Source organism: Melospiza georgiana, chromosome 13 (assembly GCF_028018845.1).
Source record: "Melospiza georgiana isolate bMelGeo1 chromosome 13, bMelGeo1.pri, whole genome shotgun sequence".
NCBI classification, from domain to species: domain Eukaryota; kingdom Metazoa; phylum Chordata; class Aves; order Passeriformes; family Passerellidae; genus Melospiza; species Melospiza georgiana.
This window is the reverse complement of record NC_080442.1, coordinates 7,915,666-7,935,032: the sequence shown is the minus strand read 5'-3', so window position 1 is coordinate 7,935,032 and position 19,367 is coordinate 7,915,666. Positions and strand designations below refer to the sequence as shown.

General features: G+C 38.2%; 1 protein-coding gene across 1 annotated transcript in view; it reads right to left on the bottom strand.

Moving 5' to 3' along the window:
* Positions 1 to 19,367, bottom strand: part of CCPG1 (cell cycle progression 1) — a 21,116-nt gene extending 1,749 nt beyond the window's left edge. The window contains exons 1-8 of the mRNA XM_058033117.1: positions 19,279 to 19,367; positions 14,929 to 15,000; positions 10,984 to 11,098; positions 10,424 to 10,503; positions 10,012 to 10,219; positions 5,743 to 6,006; positions 2,626 to 2,747; positions 177 to 1,588 (exon numbers count right to left, since the gene is read on the bottom strand). Coding sequence (XP_057889100.1) covers positions 177 to 1,588; positions 2,626 to 2,747; positions 5,743 to 6,006; positions 10,012 to 10,219; positions 10,424 to 10,503; positions 10,984 to 11,098; positions 14,929 to 14,988 — 2,261 coding nt within the window. The 5' untranslated portion in view covers positions 14,989 to 15,000; positions 19,279 to 19,367. The remainder of the gene's footprint in view (positions 1 to 176; positions 1,589 to 2,625; positions 2,748 to 5,742; positions 6,007 to 10,011; positions 10,220 to 10,423; positions 10,504 to 10,983; positions 11,099 to 14,928; positions 15,001 to 19,278) is intronic.

Here is a 19,367-nt window from a genome sequence, read left to right as displayed (position 1 = left end):
ATCTAATATTTCCACTAAGTCCTTCAGAAAGTCTTCTAGCATATGTGTGTGTATATGCATACATACACATACACACACATGCCTGCTCAAAGACCATCCATTACAACAAGGACATTGGTTGTCTTTACAAAGAACACTTCTTTGTGTTATCAAGTACAGGAAACATGGAAACAAACCTGGGTCCATACTGGGGTGAATTATCATAATGGAAGTAGTATCTGTAGACGTATTTGTCCAAATCCTCAAAAACCTTCTCATTATTACTTTGGTATTCCTTCATATCTTCCAGGTAATCCTTGACATCATTAACAAAATCAGTGAACAGCATCTGGTCATGTATAAACAATCCATTATGAAAAAACTTATTGATGAAATTTTCTAGCTCTCTCCAGTGATGAAAGTTATGCACAACTTGCTGCAAATACTTTCTCATTAGCCGGTTAAATTCATCCACCCTGATGGGATCCGAAACTCTGTTAAAGAGACTAAGGAATTCTTGATGAGCACATTCAAAAATACCAGAGCAGCCCTTTAGGGCAAACTGATGTTTTCTATTGCACAAATGATCATTGAGACATTTCTGGGAATCTGAATCTTTTTCATATGTTGTAAAATGATGTTTCCTTCCACTTCTGGATTCTTTGGGCATGTGAGGTCCCCTGTAATGCATGTGCTTCAGATTCTCGTAGGAGTTATGGTCTCGGTAAAAAGTTCGAGCTTTCTTGTTTGCCTCATATCTTTTGTCACTTGATGACTTCTCTTTTTCATCAAAGATGTTTTTTGTGGTATCTTTGAAGTGTCTGAATGTAGACTTTACAGAATCAGAGAATTTTTTCAAGTTTTCTTTCACTGCTTCTTTAGCCTGCTTAATCTTTTCTTTATGGTGTCTTACAAACTCTTTTGTGGAATTCTTCATAGCATCAAAAGTTTCTTTCACTGAACCAAAAAATGTCTCCTTTGATTTCTTTCTACTCTTACTTTGCCCTTTAGCACCTTTCTTCTGTCCACTTTCATAAATTTCTTGTTTTTCAGATTGGTCTTTTGCTTCAACATACAGCTTCTCCCATAAGTCAGAGCGTTGTTGCTCAAAGTTCAGCTTCTTTTCCAGTTCTGCCAGTCTTCCTCGCAGAGTTTCTATTTCTTGATTTTCTCTTAAAGTCTCATCATCATCATCATCAGCACTCTCAGGTGTTTGACGAGAACTTAACTGTTCCAGTTCTTTCTTCAGAGCTTCTGTAACATGACGTTCCTTGTCCAGTTCTCGCCTTAGCATCTGTGCCTCTGCAAAGAGTGTTTCCTTTTGCCTGAGAAAATTGCTGTTCCTTTGCTTTTCCTCTTCCAAATGCTCCCTTAGTTTCTGATTTTCTATTACAATAGATTCAGTGCTACTACCTTTATCTTCTAAGTTTCTAATTTGTTGTCTTAGCTTCCTTAATTCTTCCTGAAGTGAGGCCAAAGCTTTTTCTTCTTTCTCTAGAGATTCTCTTAGGTGCTGATTTTCTGCCGCAAGACTTTTTTTTTGAGAATCAAAGGATTTCTTCTCCACCTCAGTAAAGGTCAAACACGTGTCAAGATCTCCCTTGAGTGACTAAAATAAACAAAAAGAAAACAAGCAGAAATACTACAATGAGAATTGTTACAACTTTAGCTAGAAAGATGCAAAACCAAGGTAGCCCAAACAGAGCTTACTTGTCATTTTGGATGCAATGAAACATGCACAGCCAAGATGCAAAAATAGAGCTGGTTTGTTTATCTCAGCTGGGTTTGTTTATCACACACTTTCTTGGCAACAAAGACCATGTGAGAAACTCTCCCAGCCAGCCAGAGGTTACCACCCCTCACTTGTATTGGTTTAACTAGACAAAGAATAGTCAGTTGGGTGCATGAACTCTTAACTCATAACATCTTCAAAGGAAATCAAAATGTGCATCTTTGCTGTTGATTTATGTTTAGCAAACTGGATTTACAGATTACCAAAAAAATTAGCAGAAAAAAAAGACATTTAGCTGTTGGGGCTAATGATTTTTAATCAAATCTGAAAATATCTGTTTGTGTAACTATATACTAACACAAAAGGAGCTCCCCAGTCTGTTGGCATCATTGACAAGCTCTAGAACATACTGAATTATGTACAAATGCTGCTAACGGACACATAAAAAAAAAATCTAAAAAAAATACCCACTCCCTAATCATCTCTCTGGATGATGCAGCAGCAAAAAAACAGAAGTATGGTTTAAGTATTCAAAAAATTAATAACTATTGATAATTTAGAAAGATAAAGATAATTTAAAAATCACAAAACCTCTATGTTCAACATGTTTTTACAAGCATTTTCTACTTCAGCTGTCTTCATTGATGACAACTTGGCACTGTGTCACAGGGAAACAGTCTCTGTGTCCAGATAACTCCTAGACCACAGACACAGAACCCAGTATGTTTAACCACATTCTGAGAGCAAATTCAATCAACATAAACATTTGTCAAGAATTCAGGGGAAAGTTTTCTGAAAGAACTTGCTAAAGACAAAAATTAAATGGATTTGTGTGAGAAATTCATTTCACTTTGTGTAAAACACACACACAATGACAGAATTATGCAATGACTTCCAGCTAAGCTCACACCTACCCCCCCTTTGTGGTGCACTTGATCTCCTTGCTCTTGTTGGCACTGGTAAAGGTCATCTTTCAGATCCTTTAATTCACGTGTCTTTGTCACCAGCTGCTGCCGTTTCTGGATCTGCACTGTACCTACAAAGATAAAAAAGTTTCTTTTGATAGACTGACTCAGAGTAAGGAGTTAGAGGAACAGAGGAACCTAAACATCATCTTCATTCTCTTTGGAAATTGAGAAGGATTCTTACCTTGCCATTTCAGCCCTGTCCTTACCAGTAACTGTTTAGCTGTAGGAAATTTTTTTCTTTCAATGATAAACCATTTCTCAGACCCAAAAATCGGCTTCTACACTGGTTTTTCACTTATAACAAATAAAGGAATTTTGGAACACTACATAGAAATAAATTAGATCCAAACCAACCCAACAAGTTATGCAGGAAAGAATATTTGTGACTTCTCTCTAAGTTTTTTAGAAACATGCAAGTCAACCAGGATAAAAGGGAGACTATTGGTCCATGCATTATCCACTTCAGAACTCCAACCTTGACTGTTAATTGAATTACATGAATGAGAGGGTATTAGCACAGTGTTTAAATTTTCATGCAGAAATACAATTATTACACACTGCTCACAAAGCAGCAAGTATTTCAGGCCCTGTCTTGTCCTTCTTATCCATAAGCAGAGGCTGCAGAATAAACACGTGTCCTGTTTTTCAACTGCCAGACAAAGGCTGAGACACCCTGGCTTTCAGAAAAAGTATCTTTGCTGTACTAGCCACCAAATTTTCTTTGTCAAGAACAGCCTCTTGACTGGTACTTCCTCACCTAACATATGTTCTCTAAATCCTAACACTGATGTAGTTTTTATATATTTGCTTTTTAGATTCTCTTGAATTGACTCTAGAGAAGAAGGCAACAGCAATTTTGAGGTATTTCTTTCAAAACCATTGCACCATAATCAGAGATCTATTTCTGTATTTAAAGGCAGGGGGAGACATACTGTAAACAGAAGAAATGCTCTAACTACACTTGCACTGATGAACGTTTTGTGCTCTCTTCTTTTTTATCTATTGTGAAGTGTGACCTTAAAAAAAGACTGCTCTATAAACCAAGCTGAACTATAATAGTTCAATTCAGCAACAGCAACATTTGCCTTCAAGCAAAGGCAACATTTTTACAGCAATGATTTTAAGTCTGCAGAGTGCTAGTAAACACTTCTTGAGAGCACAGATCCTTTCATAAATGAATTCAAGTATACTGACAGTAAATTTGGTTTTAATATTTATCTTTTATAGATGCTTTTGAGGAAGTCCATCAATCCTAACAATCTAAAGCCTGCATCTGAAAAATCATAATTTAGCATAAAGGGTTTATGTTGGGTAGAACCTGAATTACAGAAAACACTTAAAGCTCTCTTTTTCTCCTTATAAAAAATCCTAATTTAAGTAAAGTAAGCAAAAATTACATTTAGCAACACTAAAAATGAACATATTGAAGTGCCATTCCTCAGTAATTGGTTTGTGTTTCCAGCTGGTACTCTAAGTCACAGTTTCCTTCAGATTCTTTAAGTAACCAATCCAAATCCCTAGCATTGTAGCTATAGTCCCCCTTGCAGTTTCTGGTTAAAGAAAAAAATTAATCTGAATGTCCATAAGGAGACATTTTTCTGGCAAGAACCTTCTACCTAATTTAAGCTTCACCTGTTACCTGAAAAGTTTGCCTTCATTCAGTTCTCCTTCCTAGAGCATCATAAAACCAGTTAACTCAGTTTAATATTGATTAGGATACAGCTGATTAAAATACATAAATTAATCTAATTCATCTAATCTAGTTGCTTTCTGCATCTCTGGAAGTCTTAAGGGGGCCCTAGAGCTCTAGCTAAAAAGAAAATACTATCCTGATATTGACCCAAAAAAAGGAAAGTATTTTTAAAAGAAGTTACACTTGCAATCCTCTTACATGACAATTAGCCTAACAGTAGAAGAGTGCTGTGGGAAACATTCATTCCAAGCTGAACCACAAAATTACAAAGTAGTCCTCTAGGGAGATGGATTCTCCCTGCAAGTTTGTGTTGGAAAAAAAAAAAGCTAAAAACAGGAAGATGGAAGCAGAACTTCACTTCCTTTCTAGTGGTAGAAAGATAAGTTATCACATAACCATGAAGAACTTTCACTTGAAGAAGCAAAAACTGAAGCCACACAGAGCTGTCTTACTTCTGCTGAAAAATGCAGCCATCACTGTCATCAATGATGACAATTTTTATTTAGAAGTACAGATTCAATGAATGAACAAGTGAATTCCTTAAAAAATGCATTACCCTGAGTCCACATTCAAAGTGTATTTTTCATCCACAGATCTCCAAGTTCTTTAAAAAGATAGTATTTATCATTAATACCAAACTAAACACAATGAAGTGATTATCAACTGAGATCTCCTGTTCCCCCATAAGCACTATCACAGACTGCTGTGGTCACTGTGCTCCTCTATGTCTCTAGCATGCCAATGCTCATCAAACAGCTTTCACACCAGTTACTACTACATAAAATGTGTATGATTGGATTAGTTGTTCCTATAATCCCACATACATTAGCAACTCCTGAGACTTGGTTCATTGTTTTGTTTTCCCAATGTAAGTATGCATACATATATGGATGTGTGTGTACACAAACACACACATGGTTTAGAAAGTAAATCTGAGTGCAAGAACAGCATCCACAGTACATCACTCAAGGCTCTTACCTTCAGGTTTACCTAAGAATAAAAATAATTGGGATCAATGAAAATTAATACAAATCTCAAAGAAGTGCCAAAATTGAAATTCCTAACAATCAGTCACCACCAAATCCAAAGTGAATGATATCCCCATCTCCAACTGAATCACGTGCCTTTTTAGAAAGGCATATTTTCATATAAAACTAGAGCTACTCAGAAAAAATCACTATTTACCCCATTACTGTACGAAGCAGTGCATATTGCATACAGTTGCACTGCTGAAGAACCTCCCTGTATTACCACTACAGCTGCAGTGGCTTAGGTCGTTAGCAGAGAACAAGACAAAACACGGCAGTCACAATAAAACAGCATCTGCTGCACAAGATGTGCACTGTGTGCTCTGCCCTCCCTGAACTCACCGTAGAAGTGTCCGAAGCCCATGCTGATGGCGATCACCAGCGCCAGGACGATGCACCTGTTGAGGCCGCTGCCGAACTGCCGCTGCTGCTGCTGCTCGTCCCGGGCCGGCTCCGCCTGGGGCTCGGCCGGTGCCGGTGCCGCCCCCTCGGGCTCGGAGCCCGACACCCCCCGGCGCCGCGGGCGCCGCTTGCGCACGGCCGGGCTGCCCTGGCTGCTGCTCTCATCGCTGCTCGACTCCTCGGGGCTGGCCTGCGAGGAGAACACTGAAAAGCAGCACACAGCCGTGGTTAAAATGCATTGAGTTCTGTGGTAAAGAGCAAACTGAATATCAAGATCCGTATTATTTATGCAAAATAGATCTGGTATTTATCTTTGAGAACATTAACAAAACAAAATTAAAATTCCAATGATATCGTTTGTGCTGGAAATTACGCAAACAACGTGTGCTCTTCAAAGTTAAAAATTAATTTTTTAAAACTAAATGATAGGGAATCAAGAAATCATCACTAAATAGCTGTATGGCACTTCCCCATACCTTATCATTCACCCATTACAAAGTCCACCCTGCCTCCTAAAGCATCTACATGTACTGCCCCTGCAAATTCTTGTGAAGTAAAAAGACAAAGATTTCAGTTTTCTTTCTCTTACAGCTATTAAAACTGAAATACTTAATAATGAAAGAATAATATAAAGGCTTGCTAAAAGGCGGCCTCCCAGAAGACAGACATGGCTTTGTTACATCCCCTCAAAAAATTTCATTCTGTGATCTGCATGCAACTGCAGAAAAAATTCCATTACAGTTCCATTAATATAACTATTAGAAATAGTCAAAATCAAGATATAAATTTACTTAAATATGCAATTTTGTTTTCTTTTAATATCTACTATATACTATCTGTTGACATCTTTACCCACCTTTCAAAAAAGCCATTTTCAACCACTGTAGCACAGGAAAAAATCCAATTAAGTGCTTTTCTGTTTGTTCTTTCCCAACACTCTTCTATTACCTGACTGAAGTTTCGGTAAATTGGACAAGATTTGCAATAACAACAAATTCTAACCTTAAAAAATACCTTTTATAGAATTTTTTTCAAGATTATATTTATTATACCATTTGTATGTTCATGTTCTAATGGCCCAAAAGGGCCATATTCTAACCAGGAAAATAACAACAGAGCTGTTCCCATTTGTACAAATGTTTGCTGCATATACTGTAAATAGATTTCTATAATGCAGTATATAAGTAATTATTATTTAATCTCCTTCCTTCAAAAGTGTAACTTTCAAGTGCAAGGGGAAGCAGTAGTAGGGTGGAAAATAGCTTTCAAGTATCTACATTCTGTACCTAATTCACATGTCTGGAATAAATTCAATGGGATCAGTGAAGTCTCTAGACATGACAGAGTTCTCCTGTTTGGACACTAATTTTGCTGCTCACAGTCACACAATGCTAATGCCCCTCCTAAAATATGGTTGTTCATTCTCTTATCAGACATCATTACTCAGAATGTAAAAATACAAATATAGAAAGTCTGTCCTTGAACAGTTCACAACCGAAAAGTCATTTGTTTGAGCAAAGCCATGCACACATCACTGAACAGACAAGAATGCCAAGCAGTGCTAGCTATTATCTATAAAATGCATTACCACTTAAGATTCTTCACTTAAAATAAATTACAACTCAATAGAGGTGATTGCATCAAGCCCAGAAAAGATTATCAATTAGTATCTGGAACACTTCTAATTTCCAAGTCCATGGACAAGCAACATGACAGATTATGAAAGACAACTTCCTCCCTTAATAAAAAATTCCATTTTAGTAAATCAGTCAACCCAGACTTAGACAGTAACTTGGACATGCAGACACTTAAATGAATTTCTATAGCTTAGGAGAGAAGGACACTATTTTAGACCCAATCATTTAAGCAGATGCATACTTCCCAATCCTGGAAAACAAAGGCAAACATTCCGAATGCATTCCTAGAATGCAGAGGTCAGACATTATAGAGAAATATACAGGACAAACTTAGTAAGAGGTGTTTTTCTTGCTCATCTGTGGGGCTTTGTAGGGTTTTTCAACAACCAAAGAAGGTTACACACATGGAACACAAAAGTGGTTAAGGAACAAGAGCTGCTTTTAGCCAAATGGAAAAATTCTTTGATACACACTGGACAGCAAAGAATAAGAAAAGAGGGGAAAAAAGACAATCAGAAAGAAAAATGCTGTAATATACTTAAAGCCATTCATAAGCACTTACAGCCAAGTTGTCAACAGCAATTACACTTTCAGGCAAGAATGACACTGCCTTACAGCTGCTGCAAGAATTCAGTACAAAGCTGTGCTCTAATAGTACCAGGATAGAAAGGATACAAATAAAATCAAGTGTGATCACAATAGCAGCCCAAAATCCTAGTTTCTACTGTGATTTTGAAGTGTCAGATCTATACCAGCAATCAGATTAAGTCAGTTGACATTTTTGCACAGACACAGCTCAGATACAGTTCACTGTTGCATATGGGTATTTCTGCTGGCTGAACTTCATTCATGAAGCAACATTAAAACATTTCTGCTTGCATGATGAAGATAATCTAAACAGGAACTGGTTTGCAAAAAGAAGTGGCAGAAAATCCTTGTAGAATGCTTTAGTATCTACATTAGGAAGAATCTGAGGCTCATCCTTTTCCAACACAGAACACTCAACAGGAAGTGGATGGCAAAGATTTCTGTTGCCACTTTTTGTCACCTCTAAAACTTCAGCAACACTTGCAAAAGTACTCCTGCCATTTTCTGCAATACTTGATCAGTTGAATGCCCAGCACTAAAGGCCATGCTGAAATCAGCTTACGTTAGAAGGAAGAAATTCTTTTTGCCAGTCACAGGTAGGCTTGGAATCCAACAAGAACTATCCATTGGAACAAGCAAGCACACACATTGAAATGTATTACAAACCTTACTGATGCCTGCTCCAAACCTACATGCAAGGTTAACATCTTTTTAAAGAAGCACATAAGACACTGAGAGCTTAGCCAAGTTCTTCAGTGAGGACTGGCTTTCAGCATCTGTCTAGAATATGACTATGACAAGACCAAGTCAGGTTGCTATCAAAAATTGTAAGAACACTCCATGCAAGCCTTAAGCAATCAGCTTTGCACAAGCTGATCAAATGTAATCACACCACCTTGAAAAGGAAGACTGCGAGATACATGCTCTTTCACCTCATTTCCCCATCCCCTTACACAATCAGGAATCTTCCACAGCTTCTCCAGCCAACTGACTTTTGTGTACAAAAACACAGGGGGGGAAAAAAAAGACATTTTTTAGAACTTATCCCTAAAAGAAAAAAACAAAGTCAACTAAATCTTAATTTAAAAATTAAGCCAGATTCCCCAGATGACTTAAAGAAGGTGACAATTTCATTACAAATCTTCACTGATTATAATTAGACACTAAGCTGTCACTTTCTGTTTCCAGTAGATACTATGCAGATACATGAACATTTAATGATGCTGTATTCTACTCTAAGATAAAACAGTATTTTAGGTAAAATCCTGCTTGTATAATAAACTTAATTTGAAAGATAAAAATCAGCAATACACAGGTGTCATAGAAAACAGAGAACAGAAGAGATTACAAACAAGAAGCCAAAAAGAATTATAGAGGAAGACTAGAGAACAGCAACAAAACGGGAAGTTTTTGGTTTGGATTTGTTGGGGTTTTGTTTTTGTTCTTTATTGGATAAATATTCATCCTCTTCCTCCTGATTATAATGCACTGCTTATTTCAGTCAAGCACTGGGAATATCTTAAATCTATAAATATATACTACATAGCTATGAGGGTGGTGCAAAGTTTTTGTAGTCATACTGCCTAGTCCTCGTGGCACCAAAAATCCTCTCCCACTTGCTAGTCATTTATGCCAACTCTTATATAAAGCCCAAAATATTGCCAAGAGAAAACCTACAATTATTCTGTGAACTAAAAGTAATTTTCATTCTCCAAGATGTGCTACAAATTAACTTTCCATTTAAAACAGTGAACAATTAATGAAAAAGATTGCTTTCAATTAAAAATTTGCAGACATACATTTAGACAAAATTGAAGAGGGCACCTAGAGTTTAGAAAAACTCTAATACTTGGATATGTACTCAACAAAACCATTATTTTTTTCTTCTCTCCATAAAAAGAAGGCTCACTAACCAAAGACTGGTTTGGGTTTTTTCCCTGGTGACATTTTTGCACACAATTGCTTAAGACTCTATTGCTCTTACCAGTTTCTACATGGGAAAACGCATACTGACTGCTAGAGGAGGAACCCATGTTAAAATCCTCTGAACTCTGAGCTTCTTCACCATCAGCAGGAGCTTCCTCCTGACTCTGAGTTTCTTCTGGTTTTGGAGCTTCAAGTGTAACAATGTCAGAATCATCACTAATAGTTCCAATGCAGGAGCCATCATCAGGAACTTTTTCTTTATTTTCCTAGGGAAAGGGACAGTGTGAGAATTATTCAGACACAAAAAACATGAAGTAATTAAAACAAACAAACAAACAAACAAAAATTGTTGGAACTTCAGGAAAGGAAAAATTTGTGTCTCCATTTTAATGCCTTCCAAACATTTCTTGCCATTGACAGATGGGGCTTAGAGAAGCTTCTAAATAATGTAGTCTGTTAATGTAATTTACCTCCGGAACTGTCTGAGTCTCCTCAAAACCAGACAGAGTATTATCTACTGCTGGGATCTCTTCATCATTGTTGCACTGAGCTATATGAATAAAAAGAGGAAATAAACAAGCAAACAAACATGGGATTAAAAGCAGCAACCACAAATTATGCCCACGCCCATATAATATTAATATACAATGTCATAATGTTATTTTTTAGGAGTACAAGCATTGATGGTTCCTTCCAAATTATTCTTATTTGATCTATGACATTACTAGGGAACAATTCTTTTATCAATAACACTTCTATAAACGATCTTACAGCAACACCAGTGCACACTATTCTATAACACATCTAAAGTATGGACAAAATGAAAGACATTCTACTAATTTCACACATTTCAGGAAAAAATACTTTTATAAAGTTGACAACTGATTATTTTCCATAACACTGGTGAAGCAAATACCCTGACAGACATCCACAAAGCACATAAAAATCTATTTAAAAATACCAATTTTGTGCCAATGCTACAACAAATATTGATCTATTTTATGCAACTGCAACTCTTTTAATATCTTGCCTTGCACATCAATTGCCTGCTCCTCTTCTTGCAAGGAAACATATTCTTCTGAAACAAACTCATGGTTGTCATTTGTGCTTCCATTTTCCGAGGTCACTGTCTCTATGTCAGAACCCTGAAGATGAAAAGTTTAAATGGGCATTACAATTACTGAGATTTCCAATAGTAAAGTAGGAAGAAAGGGCTACAAAGAAAACAGAATATTAGTAATAAAAACAGAAACAGAAAAACTGAGCCTTTAAAACTGAAGACGACTTTGAGCTAAGAAAAGCAGGTGAAATGCCAACTAATCAACTAGAGTGAAACAAGTGTTAGTGTGTAATTCTCATGACCAAGGTTAAAAAAAGTTAGACAAGGACAATTCTAAAGGCGAAAAATGACAGCAATTTAGGCATTAATTAACAACTACACTGAGTATTTTAAAAAACTATTTTTATTGTCTTTATTAGATCTGTTTATTAAATGGAATTTAGATAACCAGAGGAGGTTTTGAATATGGGATCTAATTCCTGTTCCTATCTATTGTATGCAAATACACACACCCTCCCAAAAATAGAACTTTCAAGCATATCAACATGAGCTGCAATAAATACTACCATCAGGATAAACTATGTCTAACTTCACTCCACCTCAACTCCTGTGAGAAATTTTGAAAGGCTGCTCATAGAGTACATCTCTGACACCTCAAAAACAAATATTTATACAAACTCTAGATTGGATTTCTGTCTTTAATCCAGAAAGGAGCCCTCGTTACTGGTCAGCAGCCAGGCAGCAACAACACCAGAGCACAACAGGAACTGCAAATAAACAACGCCAGGAGACTGCAGGGTACTAAAGTCAAGCAATATGCTTGACAATTCCAAATGTTTAATCTTTATATTGTAATTTTGGTTTAAAAACACTGATGAGGCACCAGTAAGGCTATTAGCAAACTAGAAACATGCAAAACATAACTGAAAAAATCCTAAGTCACTCTGATCCATAAATAAGTTGAGCTGTTTTTGTAAACAGAGATAGTTATTTTTGCAACAGCAGGTGTGAAATTACAGTAGCAGCAATACTTCCAGATCAGTTTCCCTGGATGTCTCATTTCAGGACTCAAGCAAACATGTATGCTTTTGTTTTTACAGAGCCTGTACTTCAGGAAGATTAGATACCTCAAAAAGAAGTGCATAAGATACATTCTATAATCATGTTACAAAGTTATGTTTCTTTTATAAAGGCTTCAAAAATTAACTCCTTTGGTAAACTGTTAAACACTGTGTATCTTTTTTCTTTTTTAAACACATTGTATCTTTTTTCCTTTCGACTATGTAAATATCACAACTTTGATTTGATGTGTTTTGCAGAAATTCACCTCTCATTTACAAGTAATGTACTATAATCTAAGTGAAATCTCAGGAAAGAAAATACAAAGTTATTTGGGGTTTTTGGGTTGGTTAGGTTTTATAGATAGATATACAGGTTTATTATGTGACAATTTTCTCTGGTGTGACAGAACCACTTTCATTTCTTAAATTGTGAAGAAGAAGAACAACATTTCAGTTTGCCCAGGCTCCACCAGAAGAAAAACATCGGGAGTATTGCTTAAGACAGATTACAATTTTAGCTAAAAAAACCAAGTTAATGGGCTAGCTGAGTACATGGTAAAACACACAGGTGGGAATGCATGAACTGTCTGATCCACTTCATCTGATGCTGGACCTTCCATGTCAGCAATAGCAAAGAGGTCAAAAAAAGATATTGTCACCTCCCTACCCTCCTACACAAAATTAGCAAGTCCTTTCTCAGGAGCAGCCCAGCAATGTAGAGCACTCTGACTCTGTCCAAAGCCCACCCTCAGTGCAGCAGCCACAGCTGCCAGCTCCCTGCAGCCACAGCCTGGACAACAGCCACTCCCTGCCCCTAACTCACTGCAAAACGTGTCCACAAACAGATTCCACTGTGCCATCACCAATACAGGTCACAACAGCATGTGAGAAAATCATAACTCAGTACTCCAAATTTGTCTAACCCACAGTTCTACCCCTGTCCTAAACATCCAGCTCAATTCACTGCAGTGTACAGAAGTCCACATCCCCCTCCATGGGCAGTAGCTGTGTGAAGGGTACCTGGCCATCCCATCCATTCTGCTTCCTTTCTGCTCAGATTCAAAGCCGTCTTACCAGAAGAATGCGAATAATGGCAGCTCTCAAACACCAGTGCTGCCCCATTTTTATTTCACTGAATCAGAGATGAATAACTGGGAACAAAAAATCTCCATGCCACAGAAATCTGTTCTGCTTTGACTAGACAAATCCCAGCCATCCTACAATCTTGTGTTATGTTAACTTATTTAGACAGCATAATTCATTTGCAGTTACAGTGTAAAATAACCATCCCAAGAATGAAAATAAAGTCTGCACTTCACAGCTGAATAACTCAACTGCTGAACTCAACCTCTAAATCCTTTTACTTTTATCTGAGCTCTGTGAGTCCAGCAGCCTGTTACACTCTTGTAGCCCTCTTGGCCTTGAGGAATGGAGTGCATGAGTTTTCTGTTTCTTTTGGTGACAAGATGCCCAACCTGTCATCCAGCCCAAAACAAGGAAAAGAAGTTTTAACCATCTCTTAAATACCACTTTGCTGCCAACAGAAATGAAAGCATGGCCCAATATTTATAAACTTCAAACTGTATCACTTGTGACAAGGAACTGTCAAAACATGAGTGCAATCACAGGTTTGTAATAGCTTGGTTCCAAATTTCCCAGTTTCATTATAATCTGCAATGAAAAACAGATGAACACTATGCATGATTTTCAGTCATTTTTTCCTGCTTTCCTCCTCTGAATGAAACAGTTCAAGTACTGGTCCTCGAATTCTTTTCTGGAGCAGGCAACAAGTAGATGCAGGCAATACTAAGTGTTATTCCAGGAAAACTGTCAACCCATCTGTCCTGAGGATTCTGGCTCAATGGCCTCCTCAGTTTACAAGACAATGCTAAATACATAAGAATCAAACCAAACAAGGAAACCAACCCACCCATCCTACACTCACACATCAGCCAAGATCTGCAGAGATCCTCAGAAGAAATCCTCAGGACTAAAGGAGGAAAGGATACTGGATACCCACACTACCAGGAAAGGCTTCTCAGAGGTTCTGAGCAACCCAGGCCTGGTTGTCCACTGTGGGAAGGGAAGATAAAACACTTTTCTTACCTACACTCATGTGTCTGCTGTACCTGAGCAGGTGTTGAAGGCACTGTGTCAACCAGCACAGTCAGGGCAGTCATTTGATCAAACCTAAGGGCTGACCCTGCCATAAGACTCCTGCTCTCCACTGACAGCACTGATTTCATCCACACAATGCAAACCTTGAAACCAACAGCAGATCCAGACACCTGTCCCAAGATAGTGCTGGAATATACACTTGTCCCTATCCTAATTTTCTGTAAGGAAGACTATGTAAGGACTGAGGGCTGCCCCTGAACAGCCACTGCTGAAATTAGGATCAGATACCTTAGTGGTAGAAAAAACTTGGGGAAATCATGGAATCATTCCCTCTGCACAAGATATTTTTCCTGCCCAGTATTCCGAACTTCGTTTGTTTTGGTGAGGGTACAGATTTATCAGGAGGAGAAAAACTACATTAGCAACAACAGACAAGTTACACAGCATGCTAATATTTTCAGGCAGGGTGAAACAGAAGAATGCACGTCACTAAAATTCTACCAGCTCTTCAAAGTAAAACCTTTGCAGAAAAAGAAATTCTTTTAAATATGAAAATTTGTATCAACTATAGTAAAAGTATACATTTTTTTAAATAGTAGTTCCATGATTTACATCTAAATTGCTCTTCTGTATTCTCAGCTGATATGCAATATCCACACAAAACAAGAATTACTAAGCTGAAATAGCATTTTACTGCTTATAGATGACAGATCTGTACCAATGTGAAACTGGGTACCTCGTGATTGATGACAGTCCAGCCGCAAGACGAATCACTGTCACTGGAATTTTCAGACATTTTCAAAGCACACTGCAGGTAAAAGTAGACTCTTTTAATATGCAACACACAATTTCACTGCTCTATTGAAAAATAAATAAGCAGAAGAATGGAAATCATGATGTTACAGAAGAATATACTAACACACAAATTGTTATTCTGGAATTGATAGGAAAAAAACCAGAATAAAAGTTGAGAAAGAAAATATATCCTTTTATACTTATTTCCTACTATCTTCTTTATACTTGGAGCAAATATAGTTTTGCTAGGCACATACTTATTTCAGCCAGCCAAAAAGCCCTTAGACTAGACACACACACAAAGCTAGTCAATTAATTAATAATTAAAGTTAAACAATGATGCTATAGACAAGTTTTAAGACATGAAATAATTTCTGCTTTGTTACATGAACAGAAACTACAGTTTATTCAAGAAAAACAGTGTGAGGTTTTTTTGAGAAGAAACAGATTAAGATCTTTTGGAACTAATTTTCTTCAACTACTGGGCAAAATCAATGTTTCCTGTTTCTTTCACTCCTTCACACTGATTCTGAGGAAAATTGTGAGCATCTGGCAACTACAAAAACAGAATGAAAATAACATAAAGTATTTTTTAAATAATATTATCAGATGACTGGCAGCCACTTTCAAAAGAGAACTGTCCAGCTGCAGCTGCCTATATATCTTTTCTCCTTTTTAACAGCAATTTACCAGGAATACAGAGTATTCATTAACATCATATTCAATCACTTTTTCAAGTCCTTAATTAGCAAAAAGGTTTTATAAAGAAGTTTAAAACAGTTTTTGTTCCTTGAAAAAAAATATTGAATTTTTATATAAAATTGACTATGGATTCATCTTGGTGGGAAAAATATTCCCAAAATTGAACAATTTCCAATTGATTGGCTGTTATATGCATCAACATAATAAAACAGCCAATGAAACCATGGTTCAATACAGCTTTTATCACACAATTTCAGACACCTGCTGTATTTCCCACTCTGAGTTAATTCCAGTAAGAACACAGAGGAAAGCATCTATGTGTTTAAATTTATTTGCTCTCTACTTTATTATCAATCCTGCCTTCATTCCTGGTTTCTCAACACAGAAAATATATATAAAACTTGAATGAGAACATCTAAGTACACTAGTGTGGCTGGAAATGGGCACAACAAAATATAAAACCTCCAATTCCATGTAGGCTTCTCTCAAAACACAGTAAACGTGTCTCATATCTCTGCATTATGGTAGTTACTGCATGTTTTTCTAAGATAAAACTATTTGCTCATCAAGTTCTACTAATATATTTACAGTTCCTCTGTAAAAAAAAAGGAGATGGTGACAATCACAACAACAGTTTAAGCAAAAATACTCACTAACAATCAACTTAGGTATGAAACTTAGAGAGAAACTGAATTACTGAATTTCTGGTTTTTTATAAAGCCCTACTTTGAATATGGTTGTCATTTTCCTGTAGATATTTTTCTTCCTCCATTAGTGCTTTTCCTGGAATCTCAACCAGGGTATGTCAGGTTGGGAGGAGGTGGGAGGAAATCTATTTTGGTTTGAGTTGTTTGGGGTTTTTTAAATCACACTGCATAAAAGGATCTTTTTTTTCTTTTTAATTGTGATTTATTTTTAAATCACACTTCTTCAATCATCAAAATAACAAATGCCCAAATGGCAAAGACTAAGTTCTGGAGTTGACATGCGACATGTGACAACGACATCTGCTTGCTGTCATTAATTACTCTAAATGTGACTGGGCATCCAGCAGCAGCAGCATTCCTTTCACAGGAAGGGAACTCCCAGCACCAGAACTCATCACCTGGCAGAAATATCACTGGCTGCCTTGCAAAATCCGAATTCTTAAAACACAACCTCAGGGCACCAGTACAGTTTGATACCGGTGCATCTACAGATTTTGAAATCCCAAATTGTCACAGCAGACTCTGTGCTGGGCATTGCAACATCTCTCTTCCTCCAGCTAACTCAGCATTTCACCCTGGGCCTGGTGAACACAACAGAGACACCATCCTGCTCTCCCTGTCCTGCCAAAAACACACGGACAGGTAACTGCAGAAACACAAAGGCATCTTCTGTTCTGAACATACAGCCATGGCTTTGGGCTCCACATAAACACCTGTCCTCCCATCCCACACAAAAGTTTCAGGACCTCACTGGGTACCAACATCATCAAAATATATTAAATAAACAGATAAACAAGCAAGCAAACAATCATCATTTCCTATTGCTCACTTGTCTTGATAAATGGCCTTGAGTTAGAAGTTATTTCTTTGCATTCAACCAGAATACTACACTAAAAGTGCATATTTACCTGCACACAGGTGACAAACCACCAAAACAGAAAATATTTTTATTAGTATTTTAATTAAGACTTTAAATATTAAATATCTTTAATATTAAGAAAAATAATGGATTTTTAAAAAAAGAATAACCAGAAGAACACTAAGGTTTACGGTTAGAACTGCTAAATTTAGCCAAATTACAATAGATAGGTAGTTTGGCATCAGACTGAAGAGCATCTCTCGGGTAAATGCATTCCTACAGGTATATTCAGCAAACATACACATGTAAAACAGTTACCAAAATTAAAACACTTTATTACTCAGATCTAAAAGATCAAAAAGACCTACAAGCTTTAATAACAAAATTACCTAGGTACAGTGTTCCTAAACTTCAACCATCAGCTAAACAGTTTATTTCTGCAACAGATTAATAAAATGCACATAATCATAACTCAATCCAAGGTCAAATTCAATCCCCTAAGTACACTGAAAAACAGAAGCCTAATTTGAACCCAAAGGCTAAACTGACCCACTCACAAACTCTTCTCCAGTTTGATTCTCCAGCAAATGACAAAGACCCACTAAGAACCAATATGCCTCTCCAACCAGCCTAAAGGGGCTGGAAATGCTGCCACTGTCTTCCTGAATGCAACTTCTTTAAAAAAAATAGCTTTGAGCAGGAGTTAAAAAGACATCAAGCCTTCAAACTTCCTAATGAATCAAGATGACACTAATGGGTTCTAGCCCAGTAACAGCAGGGATAACTGGAGGATACACTAGGGTGTTACAGGTCTCCTGTATGCCAGGCCAAGCCACAAGGAAAGACTGGGGGAAAAACCCAACCAAAGCCAATCCCGTGGTGCCCTGGTTTTATATGCTCGCTAAGCATCTTCATTGTCACTTCTGGCATCATCTTCTTAATTTCTGTGTGGACAAATTAAATACTCATTATGCTCAGAGTGCAATTTGTATGTATTTGGGGAAGGGGGGTAGGAACTCAGAAGCATTAACTATTTTCCTATCCTTAGTGAGATGTAAACCAGAAGCATAAGGTGCAAAAGTTTACAACCATATGTATTGTTGATAACACGATACGAAGTTATTCCAGATATGTATATAAAAATAAATCTGAGATACCACATCCTATTTATCTACTGTAAAGCAAAATAAATACCAGCCCTCAACAGGACCACTCCAGTCTAAATAAACCCTTAAGATCAATCATCTAAAAAAAAGGATTTCCGAGACTAAAAAATAACCTTCAAAAAGCACTGACAAAGATGAGTAATGGGCACCAAAGAAGAATATGAATGTGTTCTACAGAGTTTGCTGTGCTGTCATTCCAAGTAAAAACTCTCAGCTCTCTTCTACAGTCGATTCTTTGTTGCACAACAGAAATAAAAACAGGTTCAGTGCTATTAAACTTCAGCGTTCTCATGGAAGTTTATTATCTCTAAGTGGTTATTTCTTCCCCTAAGTAACATTCTTCTCTAAGAATATATTTAGCAACCCATATTGAATATAGAATATTTCCTTGTTTTGAAGGAAAGCCAGGCTCCCGCAAGGCTGGGCATTCCCGGCTCAGTCCGTACCCCCAGTACCGCGCAGGTGTTCCTGGAGCGCACCTGAAGCGGAGCGCGGCCCGGCGCCAGCGCAGTTAAAGCGCCAGCGCCGTGTTTATGAAACAGAGCACCTTGCATCAGCCGCCGAGGCAGCGGCAGACGATGGCAGAGAAGGAAGTTGGCAAGCGCCAGCGCCCGGGGCCGGGGCCGGCACGGCGGTGACCGCTGCCCGGAGCCCGCTCGCCCCCCGAGCAGCGCCGCGGCCCCGCGCGGCCCCGCTCACCCGCTGCCCGCTCCAGGAACGGCCGCCCGGCCCCGGCGCCCCGGGCTCTGCGCCGCTCCGGGCGGCCCCTCCCCGCGGCAGCCGCAGCGCCCCCCGCAGCTCCCCGCGGCCGGGCCGGGGCAGGGCGGCCGCCCCCGCGGGCCGGTCCCGCCGCCTACCTGAGCGCGGCCCTCGCGGGGCCCGGCACGGACGAGGGGCTGCGGCCGCAGCCGCCGGTGACGCCGTCACAAACAACCCGGCCCGCCCG